At 41.4% G+C, this 14,946-nt stretch overlaps 1 protein-coding gene across 1 annotated transcript; it reads left to right on the forward strand.

Moving 5' to 3' along the window:
• Positions 1-923: 923 nt before the first annotated feature.
• On the forward strand, positions 924-14,739 carry chfr (checkpoint with forkhead and ring finger domains, E3 ubiquitin protein ligase). Its single transcript, XM_041936757.1, has 18 exons — positions 924-1,039; positions 1,964-2,084; positions 2,695-2,794; positions 3,051-3,160; positions 3,253-3,312; positions 3,421-3,618; positions 5,333-5,416; positions 6,634-6,802; positions 6,939-7,093; positions 7,429-7,591; positions 8,564-8,760; positions 8,991-9,107; positions 9,338-9,421; positions 9,901-9,971; positions 10,364-10,451; positions 10,567-10,674; positions 11,348-11,420; positions 11,605-14,739. Exons 2-18 carry the CDS (start codon positions 1,979-1,981, stop codon positions 11,645-11,647), a joined length of 1,926 nt encoding a protein of 641 aa, XP_041792691.1. The 5' UTR covers positions 924-1,039; positions 1,964-1,978; the 3' UTR covers positions 11,648-14,739.
• The last annotated feature ends 207 nt before the right edge of the window (positions 14,740-14,946 follow it).

The raw sequence follows: 14,946 nt of genomic DNA on the forward strand, positions 1-14,946 counted from the left end.
ACCTGGCAGAGATCATCACCCCTATGATATGAGAGGGAGGCAGAGAGCTGCTTGACCTCATCAAAGCCCTCGGGCCTCATGGGACGCCTGTTGTCCTGGTGGCAAACATCGGAGCTGATGTGTTTATTCTTCAATATGATTAATGACTCTGGAATAAAATTGACATAAACTTGAAAATTATACTTCCTTTTACTCCCAGTTCCCTCAAATTAGCAACACAAGTGCAATTACATTTTGATTCGACGTAATTGCCTCTACGCCTTTATCCAGAGCAACTCCACCTCTTTGATTTCTTAGTTTACACCAGTCCAGGAAGGAGACAGGGCTCCAGCATCCAACAGCTGCAGACAAGGACTGTCAGTAGTGCTCTTATCTGGGCTGATCTAGTACATTTTTAATGAGTCGAACAGGCTGCAAAAATGATGAGGAGAGGGCAAAAGAGTTTGATCAGGCAATCCACGTAGGGAATTATAGTGTTATAGCAACCATAAACATCTAGAACACTGCATACACTATAAAGACTGACTGAATGCTATGGAACAATGACAGATTAAAGTAAAAATGTACAGTGCAGTTGTGTATGACATGCTTACAAGGTTTCACTAATGTGTAAAATTCTTTATAAATGCAGGTGCATTTATTGCAGGCACTGCTGGCTGAGTGTTGCATAAGTGTAGCACAGGACTGAAAATTACAAATGTGTAACAACTGTATATTAGTTCCAAACAGACTTTCTTCATTTTCCAGCATTAACTTCCCTGATACAATAGCAACACTTTGTGCATGCATCTGATTTGTGTTAAGATCAGTGTGTGACACCGATGCTCGGTCAGTCTCTGCATGTTTGAGGAGGGCAGCCTCGAAACACACGGACTCACTCTCCAACACAAACCCAAGCTGCCCCTCCTCCATCAGCTGATGACGGTATATAATGTCAACCGTGAGCTTGGCAGGAAGTGGATCTTGTGCCTAGCTGGAACATGAGGAGAAGAAGCTGTTTAATACAGAGTCACAGGGACAACAAACTAAGCCGTTGACGGTAAAGTAACGCTTTCAGGTTTGCCGTTAGTGTAACCTTACGGGCATGTCTGGTTGTCGCCCTGTGCTCCTGATTATCTCCTGGATACACACTGGGGTTAGCTGCTAATGTTAGCTGTTGCGCTAGCTTAGTGTTGTTATTGAGCGAAGTTGTGTGTGTTCGTGTCATGATATTCCACAGCCTGCGCAATATGAAACACTTTCTCATACTTTTGTGGACGAATGAGACAACTTTACGTTTTTCCAGCTTGTCACACAACAAAGTCAGCCAACTAATAATGCTGGATAGCTAGTAAGCTCAGAAAAGCTAGTCTCGTTAGCAGCCTTTGCCCCCAGTCGGTGTCTTAACCAAACCTGGTGAGAAACTTGTTCAGTTTGATGTAGCCTTGCTTATTTGGCAAAGTACTTATCTTCACAAACATTGTTCATACTATCTGATGAATCAATAACGGTCGCTTTTGATTTCGGCTTAAGTAGAACGGGATATATCCTATAGCACTAGATGTAAAATCATGTTTTATATGTTTGCCAAGAGGGATGTGGGACTTTTATACTGAACAGTTAGTGAAGTTGAAATCTTAGTGAAATAATGGACTTGTATTTTTTTTTTATGAATACTGAAATGTAAAGTGGATGCTTGTACTCTTTTAAAAGGAGTTGCTATCGTGTTACATAAGAGTATGTCTGCCGAGAACCTGCCAGATTTTAATCTTCAGAAACCATGAAAAGATGCTTTCACGGACTTTCCCGAACGTTACTGACGTGAGAAAATGTCTCCGCAGGTTTTGTTTTGAACGTGATTGATTTCACTTTCTCTTTGCGACCATGTGCCTAATACTCAGTGAAGCATTGGCAGAAAAACAAACAACAGAGTATTGAATTTAGTTAAACATTTCCAAACTCCATTTCTCATACTTTCTTACAGAAAAAAGCTTGGGACATGGACAGTTACGGCAGAGGACGACCATGGGGGAAGTTAGTCAAGGTGGACTCCAGTGAAACTGTCCTGCTTTTCAACAGGGAGTGCACAGTTGGCAGAAAAAAAGGTAGGTTTTGTTTCCATATGTTATGAGCATGAGTGATAAAGATTTGTCCCCACCTTTTTAATCTCGTTTCAGAAATGGTTGTTAACATTTTTTTATCCTGCTTTTAAAAAGACAGCCCTGTCTGTAGCGTAGACATTTTTGTCAGTGTGTGCAGCCTTAGAAAACCTCCCCCTTGAAAACACAAAGACTTCTTTAGTGCACCAAACTTAGACAGGCCCTTGTGGTGATAACAAAAGGCTTCCATTGAGAACATGTGTGCAGAATATTAAGTAGATTTTTTTTGTGTGTGGGTTTTGCGTAAGAAAAGGTTAGGCCTATATTTCCCCCTGTGTCTGCTGCTTTGTTGTCGAGGGCTTCTGGCTTCTACTTTTTTTGCAATGCAAAGCGACTAGTCTTAATTGGTCAGGTTATGTCTGGGTAATAAAAGGTTTTAAAAAATGTCATGGGAAGGTGAACCTCAATAGAGTTGTGGAATGGTCAGAGGGGGAGGAAAAAGAAATGAACACGAGAGCACGCGTTGTGCTTTTTAAACAGATGAATAAAGGGCCCTAAAAACTGAAATGTAATCTGTATGACGTCTACTGTGTTTTCACTATTATTTCTTCGCCAGGATGTTATCTGTCCTTTCCAGCCAACAAACTGGTATCAGGGGAGCACTGCAAGATTGTGCAAGATGAAAGCTCAGGGGTGGTGTGGCTTGAAGACATGAGGTATTGTATTCACCCATCAGAGAATTCTAACTGCAGTACCATCAGAGCGTTATTATAATAGGTCTGTGGGGCACTGTTGGTTAGCAATTCAATGCAACAAACATTAGAAGTTACATATTTGTTTGAAAGAAAGATTGTGCTTGTATTTTTAGCACTGTTCAGGTGCACTCTCCTGTATGATCTGACACTTTCATAAAGCACGTGAAACCATTGCATTGTACAGTGACACATTGTCCCATTGCACTTTTGTCTGTAGCACTAATGGCACGGTGATCAACATGTCCAAACTGGTCAAGAAGCAAACTCACATGCTGGAGCATGGCGATGTCATCTACTTTGTATACAGGAAAAGTGAGCCAGAGCAAAGTGAGTTGTCCTGTTGTTAGCCACGTGGAGTTGTAGTTATGTAATTTTATGAGAGGGAAAGACTGACAACATCTACTCTTGTCACCCTGCAGACATTGCTTATGTTTACCACTCAATCAAAACGGAGCAAGCTATTTCACAACATAGTTATGGTAAGTAGTTGAGTAATTGTCCGCAACTCCTTTGTCGAATGAAGCCACTTTTATTTCACAGCTACATTGTGGTTCACTAGTAATGCTCAGCCTGTATTTAAATTTCAGACACAGAGAGTTCAGCCCACAGTCCTGCTCCTCTTCCACCTTCAGAGATGTCGCTCTCTGTGGAGCCTGTAATGCTCACAAAGGCTCCTCGTGACCCAACTCAGGAGGAACCTCAGCCCTCCACCTCCACTTCCCACTTCTGTATCGGGAACCCTTCCACTTGTGGTCCTAAGGCAACCCCAGCCTGTCCTGCCTCTGGTAGGTTCTCTGCTAACACAGTGCTGAAGAGGACGGATCCATTGTAGCGAGAGGAAGAACTTTTCTGTCAGCTTTCCCTCTGGAAAGGTCCTCTTCCATGGAGTCTGTCATGTTGCACTGTCATGTTTCTACAGTTGCCCAGAACAGACAAACTAACCACTGGCTCTAGAGAAGACCTTTCATGAGTTTCACAGCCAGGAAGGGAGGTTGAGGCGAGGGGGATTCAGTTGGTTGCAATCTGCAAACTCTGCAAATCTTACACACTGGTTCTTGAAGTATACATTTTAGTTGCTTGTACTTGAGTATTTTCATTTTCTACTACTTAATACTTCTCACAGGCAAATATTGTGCTTTCTACTTGACTACATTTTGTCTGACAGCTTTAATTAACACTTACTTTTCAGATCCCGTCAAGTGAAACTCATGTATCTCCAGATGTGTTGGTTTGTGATAAACTGCACAATTTTGCCCTTTAAAGTGTTATTTAAGAGGTCTTAAAAGTCTTAAATTTCACTTGTTTATACCTGTAGACACGTTGTGTTCTGGACTATTTCTTGGTTTGGAGCAGTGACCTCCCAAAGTCTCTGCTGGTTGTCTGGTGGCCTCATGGTCATAAAAAGACTCCAGGAAGTGACTTCTTCCGGCCAAGAAAGAGTCTGGCACATAGCCCGCCCGCCCGTTAAATCGCAACATGTTGTCTTTACACTTCAGTGTTTGTACCTCTGGACACAGCCAAGCTAGCTGTGACCCCAGCCTTGGTCCTAAGCTGAGCTACTATTCCTTTAAAGGTAGTAACATAGGCATTGTTACATTAGCCTATGGCCTCAGCTTCGGCTATGTTGGATTAATCCATAAGTAGTTTATTTTGATTGTCTAAAGTAGGGGTGGTTTATAAGGCCTTAAAATAATGTCATTGCAAAGTATTTATGAAAATATAATAATAATATAAGTGCAATAAGCTCATTTCAGCTGGTGTGGTCAGATTCAATGAGCCAGCCTCTGTGTTTCGTCTGTGTGGTCGATGGTGAGTTCACGGGATGTTCGAGGAGCAGACAGAGAGGCAGAGCTGTGACTCTGTGCTCTTCTTTTAAATTAACTCTCTGATCACAGTCATCACAGTCATTGATGGAAACAGACATGCTGATGTCAGTCAGCTGATTGCAGCTGATCAACGCTGAAATTTAAACTAACTTTAGCTGTAAATCGGCTAGGGATCATCACTTTGTCTTCAGCCTGGTGTTTAACTGTCTGCTCTCATCTGCTGTGTGTGTTGACTCGTGTGTCCCGGCTGACTGATTAACTGAGCCATTTCTTCCAATTTTCCCAACCTTTAAAGATTCAGTTTAAGTTAAGTTACATTTTTATTTTTTTAGAATGCTGGGAGAATGCTGCTCTGAATAATTACCCCCAAAGTGCTTGTGACAGATAAGATAAAACTCTATTTATCCCCAGCCAGGGGAATTTGGGCATTACAGACTGCTGTAAATAGTCCTAATGGAAACCACATTACAATATTGTTAGTAATTTGATATGATGATTTTTGATATAATCTAGAAAAATACTGGTACTGTCCTGAATGATATGATATGACACACCTAGCTTAGACTTTTTTAACTAAATTCCTCCATCATTGACAGTATGTACATTAAAACCAACAGTGTGAAGTATTACCAGGATTATTTGACCCAGGATTGTCATTCCTCCATCTTATCAGGCCAAGCTGAAGATGCTGCTACAGCCCAGGAAACAGACATGGACAATATGGAGCCGGAAAGCAAGAGGAGGAAAACTGATGACAGTAAGTTTTTTATACATATGTACTCACTGTGATCACTGTGGTTTTCTTTGATTCACCACATTAGATTTTGGGTCCCTTTTTTTTTTGGGTGGCAAAATGACCAGTGCAAGCAGTGCTTGATTTGGTGTCATTTTGGTATTTTCCTGGCCTGCCTGTGTGGTATTTTTGTGCCAAGCACAGAGGGCACAGGTGGTGCACAAGTGGAAGGAGAGGCTCAAACAGGTGGGAAGTTCAGTCAAAGTAAGCAGCTCAAAGTGAGTGGTTGGTATTTTGGTGGAAATTGGGGAGAATAGACATCTCAGAATTCAAATGAACTACTAAGAAATAATGAAGTAATTATTGAAATGCTAATGGTTTATGTTAATTAAACTGTCCCCAGCCAGCAAATGCCATTTAAAAAATACAGTTTAATGTGGTTGAGGCAGGAACGTTGCTATGTGGTTTGAATTTATTAAATAATCTGAGTGATTGTTACAGGATCTGTTGTCCACAGCCGCTTTATACCAAATGAAATGCTTCTCCTTCAGTTCATGAAATCCTTGTTACCTGAAGGCAGCAGAGACTGGTCGGCACATTGATCATGACCTCCTTTTTTTTAAGATACGATATAACTGTTTACAATGTGAAGACTGAAAAAGCGTTGGATTGATGTGTTTTCATTAATTGCTTCACCAAAATGTGCTTTTAAATGATTTGTTTCTATCGTCATTAAATTAATTAGCCGCTAAAAGCCCCGCACCATCTGCCTTTGGCTGCAGATTCATGGGGCTGTGTGTTCATGTTGTGCCACTTGGCACCATCCAGACAACAGTGTGACTTTTCCTGGAGAAGCCGGCTCTTCAGTTGTTGAACTGATGTGGTCATGCTTCACTGTGATTGGCACAGCTGTTTCAGAGCTGTGAGGTCAGTGATGTGATTGGCTGAGAGTGTATTTAGTATTCACCACAATCTTTATTCACCTTCAGCCAGCCCTTTTGTACTTGCACTGCTGCACAGACATGAGGCAGAATAGCACGTGTGTTTGAAGACGCCCGCGCAGTCCGAGCACATTGCACTGGTCGTTATGGTGCACAAATAAAATGAGCCTCTTTGTGTCTTATCAGAACTTTACTTGGAGCTTTTGTTCCTACCCCAAAAACTTATTTTAAACAGCCTTGAAACCTGCCCAAAAATGCAGACTCTGTGTAGCATATAACATAAAGTTATTGTGTTTACAGATAAAGATTATGATTTGGCACACACCTCCAGTACACAAGCGGTCGGTTCAAGTAAGGGAAGTCCTGGGAGTCTCTTGTCTAAACCACCGGTGGAAGGGACTAAGACGGATAAGATGGAGGAGAGCCTGACATGTGTTATTTGCCAGGACCTTCTGCATGACTGTGTCAGGTAAGATCTCAGAGACCATGACATTCAAACAGATGTCCAAGGGGCTTGAACCCTGCTTTGCGCCTCTCTAAGGCATGTCCAACAAATGCCACATGTGCCCGTGAGTTTAATTCTCAGTCTCTTGTTTTTGCATTAGCTTGCAGCCCTGCATGCATGTCTTCTGTGCTGCCTGCTACTCAGGCTGGATGGAGCGTTCTTCTCTCTGCCCCACCTGCCGCTGCCCTGTGGAGAGGATTCGGAAGAACCACATCCTCAACAACCTGGTGGAGGCCTATCTCATCCAGCACCCAGGTTTGCACAGATAAAGATTATTTTAATAGCAGCTTTTAATCATAACACATTGCCACTTTATTTCATTTGAAATGCCAGCACCTGTGTTGCCTTCTACTGAAAAGATTCAAAATAGATGGGAAATCACCTTACATAACAAGCTTTTTAAAATTGTCAGCAAAACAAGGCTGTGGCTGAGGTTTTTTTTTATCAAAGCTGTCATGATAGAGATTCACACAAGAGAGAAGAAATGCATTTAAGCAACACCTGCTTAGCTTGTGTAATTTCCAAAATGGAACACATTCTGCCAAAATCTCATCAGATACTGACATTTTCTACGTTTGTTTGTCCGACAGAGAAGTGTCGCAGTGAGGAGGACCTGAAGAGCATGGACAGCCGGAACAAGATAACTCAGGACATGTTGCAGCCAAAAGTTGAGCGCTCTTTCTCTGACGAGGAGGGCAGTTCAGATTACCTCTTTGAGCTCTCGGACAATGACAGCGACTCCTCAGACATTAGGTAAGAGGTCTGGTTGTTTGTAACCAGTGTTAATAGTGCTAATTTTGATTTAGTTTTAGTCTTTTTAATCAAAATATAGATTAGTTTTTGTTCTGACATTTTAGTCTCATTTTTGTCACTTATTTTTAATTTTTATATCTTCAGAGCATTTTGAGGCTACAGCTGTTGCCATGTTTGTTGTGTGCAGTTATGATGGTTGCAGGTCAGGGTCTCAGCTATCATAAGACCGTTTTCCGTGTTCTCACACACACACACACACACACACACACACACACACGTCACTCTGCTCTGCAGTTATAGAACAGAGTGACTCTGCTCAGTAAATCCAGTTATTATAAACTCTGGCTATTTGAACAGAACGCTCACTCTCTTTTGTTCCTGCTCACCTAGTGTTAGCATTAGCACGGCTACCTGTTCACTGCAGAGCAGGGAATCATTCAGAAGCTGAATTCACTCTACTGGTCACTAAAACAACGATCACTCAGGGTTTAACTGGAAAGGAGAAGCTGAAAGGTCAGATAACGTAGTGATATTTCTGTAGTGAACATATACAAGAAGATTTAGATGGTTGACTGTTGATTAATGATGGAGCTAGCTCCTTCCTTCTGATAGCAACATGACAGATAGCAGACTGAAAGTAACTTTAATGTCACATCCATAGCCACAGTTAGCTCCTTAGCTTAGCTTTGTATAAATGTCTGTGTGTTTTCATGTTTGCCAGCTGTTTTGAAAATGAAATGAAATAAGCTGAAAGCAAATAAGCAGAAGTTATGGAAATGTTCACAGGCCTACAGGAGGCCATGAATGTGCACAAAGTGTGTGTTCATGAACTGTGAAAAACATTAGCTGAACTATGAAAACATCAATGGTATAAGAATACTGTTGGAAAGGTCATCAATGTTGAAAAACAGTTTTTTGCCTGTTTATCGAACAGTTCTCCACGTGATTGTCCTCTGTGTTTTCTGTCCCCAGTCAGCCTCTGGTGATGTGCAGACAGTGTCCTGGCTACAGGAGGGAGGTCAGTCATGTGCTGTTTGCTACAGGTTCAAACTACTGGCTCCCTGGTCTGCCAGCTCCACCACCTGTACCTCCTCCACCCAAACCAGCAGCTGAGGGATCTGAAAAGCCCACAGGGGAGCAGCCTTCAACATCCTCGGACATCCCCTCAGGTGATAAGTGTAGATTAGGGGCAAGGATCAGTAGCTGATGCCAAACTTTTCACTCCATAGCAAATTGCAGGGTACAGTATTCTGTCATAATCCTGATCCAGAAAACATGACAGCGTGTTCAGTATTTGGAAATGCATTTAGGATTCTGTCCCACTTTAGGACAACTGTGAGGATATCTTCACATCTTGGCTTCTATCTCAAACCTTTTTCTGCTCCTGTTGTGTCTGCAGCTCCTCAGGAGTACCGCTGCCCCCCTCAGGGCTGCCATCTCATCTGCACCTGCTGCCTCCAGCCAATGCCAGACCGACGGGCCGAGCTCAACAGCCAGCAGGTTATTGCTCAACAATGTGAGTGGTCCCTGGACGTGTTAGTCCCTCTGCAGTCATGTAATGTAACGATGTTTAGAAACTCTGATACTGTTACTCAGTAGTCAGTGCTGGTACATTTTAAATTGTGTAAGGCTATTCAGTTTTAAGACACATTTGATATAAAGATACTTTGAAGTATGCAGTACATGTAAAATCAGCTGATGAGTCCATTATACACCTCGTATGCATGATGTGCTGTGTGTTGGCAGGTGCGCTGTGCCAGCGACCCTTCTGTCATATGTACTGGGGCTGCCAGAGGATTGGCTGTCAAGGCTGTCTGGCTCGATTCAGTGGTATGTACCTGTTTCAGCAAATTATAATTATTTTAGCAGGATAACTGATGAAACATATTCCTGCATATTTGTGTTAAAGTTGTCACAGCAGGATAAATGTTGGTGTTTTTCCTTTCACAAAAAGCACAGTATAGAATCTGGATTCATTCCTCAACATGTACATGTAAACATCCATCATGTTTGAGCTATCTGACTTTTGGGTGATGATGATCTAATAACAGGATGCAGTGTGAGATTAAAAGCTCCACACACAGCGCAGCAGTAGTGTGTGAGAAACGGTTGCTGTAGCAGCTGAGGTGAACTTACACTCCAGCTCACAGACTCTTGTACCTCTGTACCAGAGCAATGCATCTCAGGAACTCAAACCTTCAACCCTCTCTGCCATCTAGCTTCTCATGTATTTATTTGCACCTCAGATTTATGTGATGTAGTTTTCTCGATGTTTCGTAGCTCAAATCCACAATTTTTCTCTTTTTCAGAGCTCAATCTGACAGACAAATGCCTCGATGGTGTGCTTAGTAACAACAACTACGAATCAGAAGTCCTCCAGGTAAGATGGTCATGTCACATATTTAAATGATATTCACCTTTTTTGTTGTTGTTGTTGGTCACTTATTTATTTTTATATTACAATGCGTTACCTGTTTAGGTCAGTGGTGTGGAGCATGCTATTTATGTCCTCAGTGGTTGGCTCTAACTGGGGCAGCAGATTTACCTTCCTGTTACTCACTCTCTGTGCCCTTCAAACAGCTTTTGCCACTCTAAGCTAAATAAACTCTACAGGTTACGAAATTCAACTGCACCAACTAAAGCAGCAAACAGCAGACTCCACTTACAGCGCATGCTAAGGGTGTAAGATGCTTGAAATACATGTGTGCACCCGCTCTTGTGTGTATGCAATGTTAATGTGCTTTTGTTTGTGTGTTTCCGTCCTTCCACCAGAACTACCTGTCCTCCAGAGGCAAGTCGTGGAGAGATCTGCACCAGGAATCGTTGCAAAGTTTACAACAGGGAAGCTACTGTCTGACAGGTGAGCCATCAAATCAAAGCTCAAGGCGCTTTCATTCCCAAAAACTGGACTGAGTCCACACTGTCCAAATAGAAAAGGAAGAGTAATAATACCCTGTCCTTCTTGACTTTGTCAGATAGTCGTATCTCTGCAGAGACCGTCCTGTGCTTCTGCTGTGGCCTGCGAGCATTCAAGGAGCTCGCCTACAAGTACAGACAGAACATCCCTTCATCTGAACTGCCAGGTCAGACAGACCAAAATAATGTTTACACAGCCATTTATAATGGCACTTCAGTGTCATTCCAGAGTTGTGAAAGTTTGGACATTGTGTTAAACATAAATAATAACAGAATGCAAACAAGCGGTTTACTGACAAAGGTTTTATGAAGTCTTCCTGAGTCCATGCAGTAACATCCTTATCCAATCATGTGTTCACAAAGTGTTGAACCTCGCTCCATCCTCGCTTGTGAACCACTGAGTCTTTCCAGGATGCTCCTTTCATACCCAATCATGATGCTATCACCTGCTACCAATCAACCTGTTTACCTGTGGAATGATCCAAACAGGTGTTTTTGGAGCGTTCCACAACTTTCCCAGTCTGTTGTTGCTCCTGCCCCAACTTGTTTAAAACATGTTGCTGCATCAAATTCAGAATAAGCAAATATTTACAAAAAGCAATGAAAATGATGAGGTGAAATATTAAATATTTTCACTTTGTATTGTTTTCAATTGAATATAAGTAAAAAAGGATGAGCAAATAATCACATTCTGTTTTATTTGTTTTACACAGCATCCCAACTTTTCTTGGAATCGGTGTTGTGGAAGCGGTTGCTGTTGTTTTTAGGGCAAGACTTTCACTTCACCGTGATGTTTATGTTGTACCCATGTAATACCTTCATTTGACGTTCTTTCCTCAGCCGCTGTAACATCTCGTCCAGACTGTTACTGGGGACGTAACTGTCGCACGCAGGTGAAGGCACATCATGCAATGTGAGTCTTTTCATCTTCTACCTCTACCTTGGACAGACGTATGCATGTTGTTCACTCATTCTACCACTAGAAGGAGTCCTTGTCTAGACCTGGTCCTATAGTTCCTCATGTCTGCTGTGTAAGATGCTTCATGCCCTCTCTGTGGCTTTGTGCACTTAATTCCCGTTTCTTCATTTGATTTCAGGAAATTCAACCACATATGTGAGCAGACACGTTTCAAGAGCTGAATGAGCGGAGCGGTTTGTTTCTTCACATGAGTGTCAAATGTTGATAAAGCATCATAGACACGAGCTTGTCAAGTTTTGTCCATTATAGCTAACGGCTTTCCAGATGTTATGCAAAAACCTAATGCAGAAATTACAATCAGTATCCATTTACAATAGTGACCAGTGTCTTCCTTGACGCAGGGCTGTGTGAAATAATGCTATGCACAATAACATTAAAGTTCAATGTTTACTAAAGGATTAAGGTGCTTTTTAGCGTTAAGACCTGTGAGGGCATTTAACACCGGCCACCTTTTAAATCAAATGTCATATATTTTGTCTGTGGCTCATGCATTCATCTAGACTACCAGGGAGCCGCCCACCAACTGTTAGAGTAATTTATTTGTCGTTTGTTAAAAATGCTTCCTGATATGTCCTCCGGCCTACGTGACAAAAAGTCTCTCAGATTAAAAGCGATTGAGGCAATCTGTATGGATTAAGGCCATTTATGTGTTCTTACACATGTGCTGAGCCTGTTTTATATTTTGTCCTCCACCAACCTTTTCCAATTGAGGCTTAAAACACCTGATGCATATTAACTTTCTTTAATTGTGATATATTTTAACAGTTTCAGACACGCTGAGGTAAGAATCCAGGGCTTCCCGCAACATAAAGCTGATGAAAGCAGCTGTCTCACAGTAAAGTCATACAGAGTGTGACAGCAGTTTGGGCCAAGACACAAGCCGCTTCCAAGATCTAACATTTTAAAATATTTATAACATGAAAATGACTCACCTCTGAGGGTCTTTTTTTTTTTTTTTTTCTTTTTTGGCCATAGCGTTAGAGTTCCCAGACGGGGGCAAAAAGCCATGTCAAAGCCTCACGTACGTACTAGGCTGTATTCATAATCCCATGTGATATTTGGATTGGGAAGGGGATCAGTGTGTTGTGACACTGTCAGAGGGCACGGGGGTCTCCGTTGTATGCTTTGCTGTGGATAATCATCTCCAAGATGATTAAAGTAGCGTAGAAGGGACGCTTTCCCGGAGCCTTGTAGTAACGACTAAGCTGCGATGAAATGCAGTTAGTCCGTGTAGACTCTTGCACGCCATGCAACCAGTCACGGTTATATATGCATAAGGTGCTGCTTCTAGCGGCATTGGCCCTTCGAGTGGCGTTTGCATGTGCGGAGGTTTGCAAGATACACTTGCAAGAGAATAGTGCCAATACAACACAACAGTATGATCTGTTGTCATCTGTGTTTAGGTTTATTTGGATGTTTTGTTGATTTAGTTGATCAGTTTGTTGGATTTAGTTCGAGTTTCTCTGGTTCCTCAGGTACACAAAGCTGCTCTTTTTTTTTTTTTTTTTTTTTTTGTTAATTGCAGCTTAACCATGTTTGATGGTTAGAAAGGTTCTGTGTCAACATGCGAAAGCTGTCACTGAACAGTCATGTTGAATCTGATGACCTCTCATTTGTGACTATCATCACCCAAGTGTCAGCAAGTCCCCATCATGCAAACATGCACAACAAGTATTGATGTCTACTGTAAAAAGATGACAAATCAGCTTTTGTTTTTTATTTAGCCTAGTCAAAAAGACGGTCAAGACATTAGTTTCAAGAGGCCTTATATATTGAAATATGAGGATGAAGTAACAGTAATAGTAATAGATGTTTGATGTTTTTTTTTTTCCACTATTATTAGTGTATATAAAATGCTGGTGCACGTGAAGAATGAGGGAATAGAAGATGTTTAAAAATGGGCCTTAGCTTGCATCCATTACATTTTTTTTATGATATCACACATAAATACTTATTTTTCCATTTTTGTTTAGTTTTTCAGTTGATTGTAGAGGAATACATACTAAAAATGTCTGTTAGATGTGTTTATATTGTACAGCTAAGGATATTTGCACATAACTTGTATTACAAAGGCTTCTTTACGTCTACAAGGTTATGACGATATGAACTGGACGTCCTAGAAGAGCTGTCTTTTTGACGTGTCAGTACTCTGGCTCAGAATATCTGATTTGTGATCATATGAAGATTTTCATTCCACAATGTGATCTACATCATCAGGAAGAAGAATTGAACTTTGTTTTAAGGATATCCTTGATGGTGCTGAGTTTCATAAAATGCTGTACATTTGATATAAATCATTAGTAGCATTAGCCATAGTGAATGTAGCTCTTCATATTTTCATTGTAAGGTTTGTTGACATAATGGGGGTTGTGAATGGGCACTTTCCTGGCTCCTCATTTAATTTGTGGTGTGAGCAAGGTGGTTTAGATGTATTTTTCTTAGTTTTTTTTTTTTTTTTAACAACCCCCTTCAATCATGGTGGGTCCACACTGGCATTCCTTAGCAGCTCAGGCCCTCAGCACAAACCCGGTTGATCCCCCGACAGAGTGGCTGAGTTTTAATTATTCCCTACCGGAGATCTGGGCACCCTAAGCCAACAACAGTCCCAAGCCGCTCCAATCAGGAATTGGTATTAAAGAGGCTTTGCATTCTCCCTGGGGTGGGGTATGTTGTATACTAAGGCAAATATTTACTCACTTTGTGTGCAAAAGTCTGGACCAGGCTGCTCAGCAGAATGGAAGAGGCAGGTTTCATTCTACCTCATCACAGCTCCCAGGTCTATGGGAGACTGAACAGGCATCAGTCACTTTCACATCAGTTCGAAGCTGGGAACGCGTCTCTCAGTACAAGGGACCGAAGTCCTTACTGATGCCTGGAAACTTTGTATGCAATGCACTATTTGAACAAATTCATTATCTAGACTATAATCAGCTTCTAGTTCATTTTATAGAGTAGCCCTAGGCACATGCAAAAATTTTGTGAGGACTTGAGTTTGACAAATATGTTTAAGCGTTTGATAAATGCCTCTTTACCCTGTATGTTACCCTGCATGTTGTATTAGCAAAGCTAAATTTGTCTTTGAAGTGTATATGGATCTGATTTGCCTGTTTATCTTAACAAATTAAAAGAGTGATTTAGCGGACTTTCGAAACCGACTTGCTTTTGTCAATGCCTTAACAGTCCGCCTCTACTTAAATGTGTTTTGATTATTGTCACTTCACTCGGGTGTGTGAGCATCACTTTTCACTTTCATCTTCTGACAAGTGTCTCTGTGCTCACCTTAAATCTCAGTTGAAGGCATGACTGTACAAGCAGGATTTTGTGAAGAAACCACTTTTCAAGGAAGTAGAAGACATCTTGTGCCCTGCAGTTTAATAAAAAAAAAACAGCATATTCATAAATTCTAGATTTTGAATGAGTAAATGTAATTTTATTAATCGAACTTTTTTGTGGAAAAAAC

Source organism: Chelmon rostratus, chromosome 5 (assembly GCF_017976325.1).
Source record: "Chelmon rostratus isolate fCheRos1 chromosome 5, fCheRos1.pri, whole genome shotgun sequence".
Taxonomy (NCBI): domain Eukaryota; kingdom Metazoa; phylum Chordata; class Actinopteri; order Chaetodontiformes; family Chaetodontidae; genus Chelmon; species Chelmon rostratus.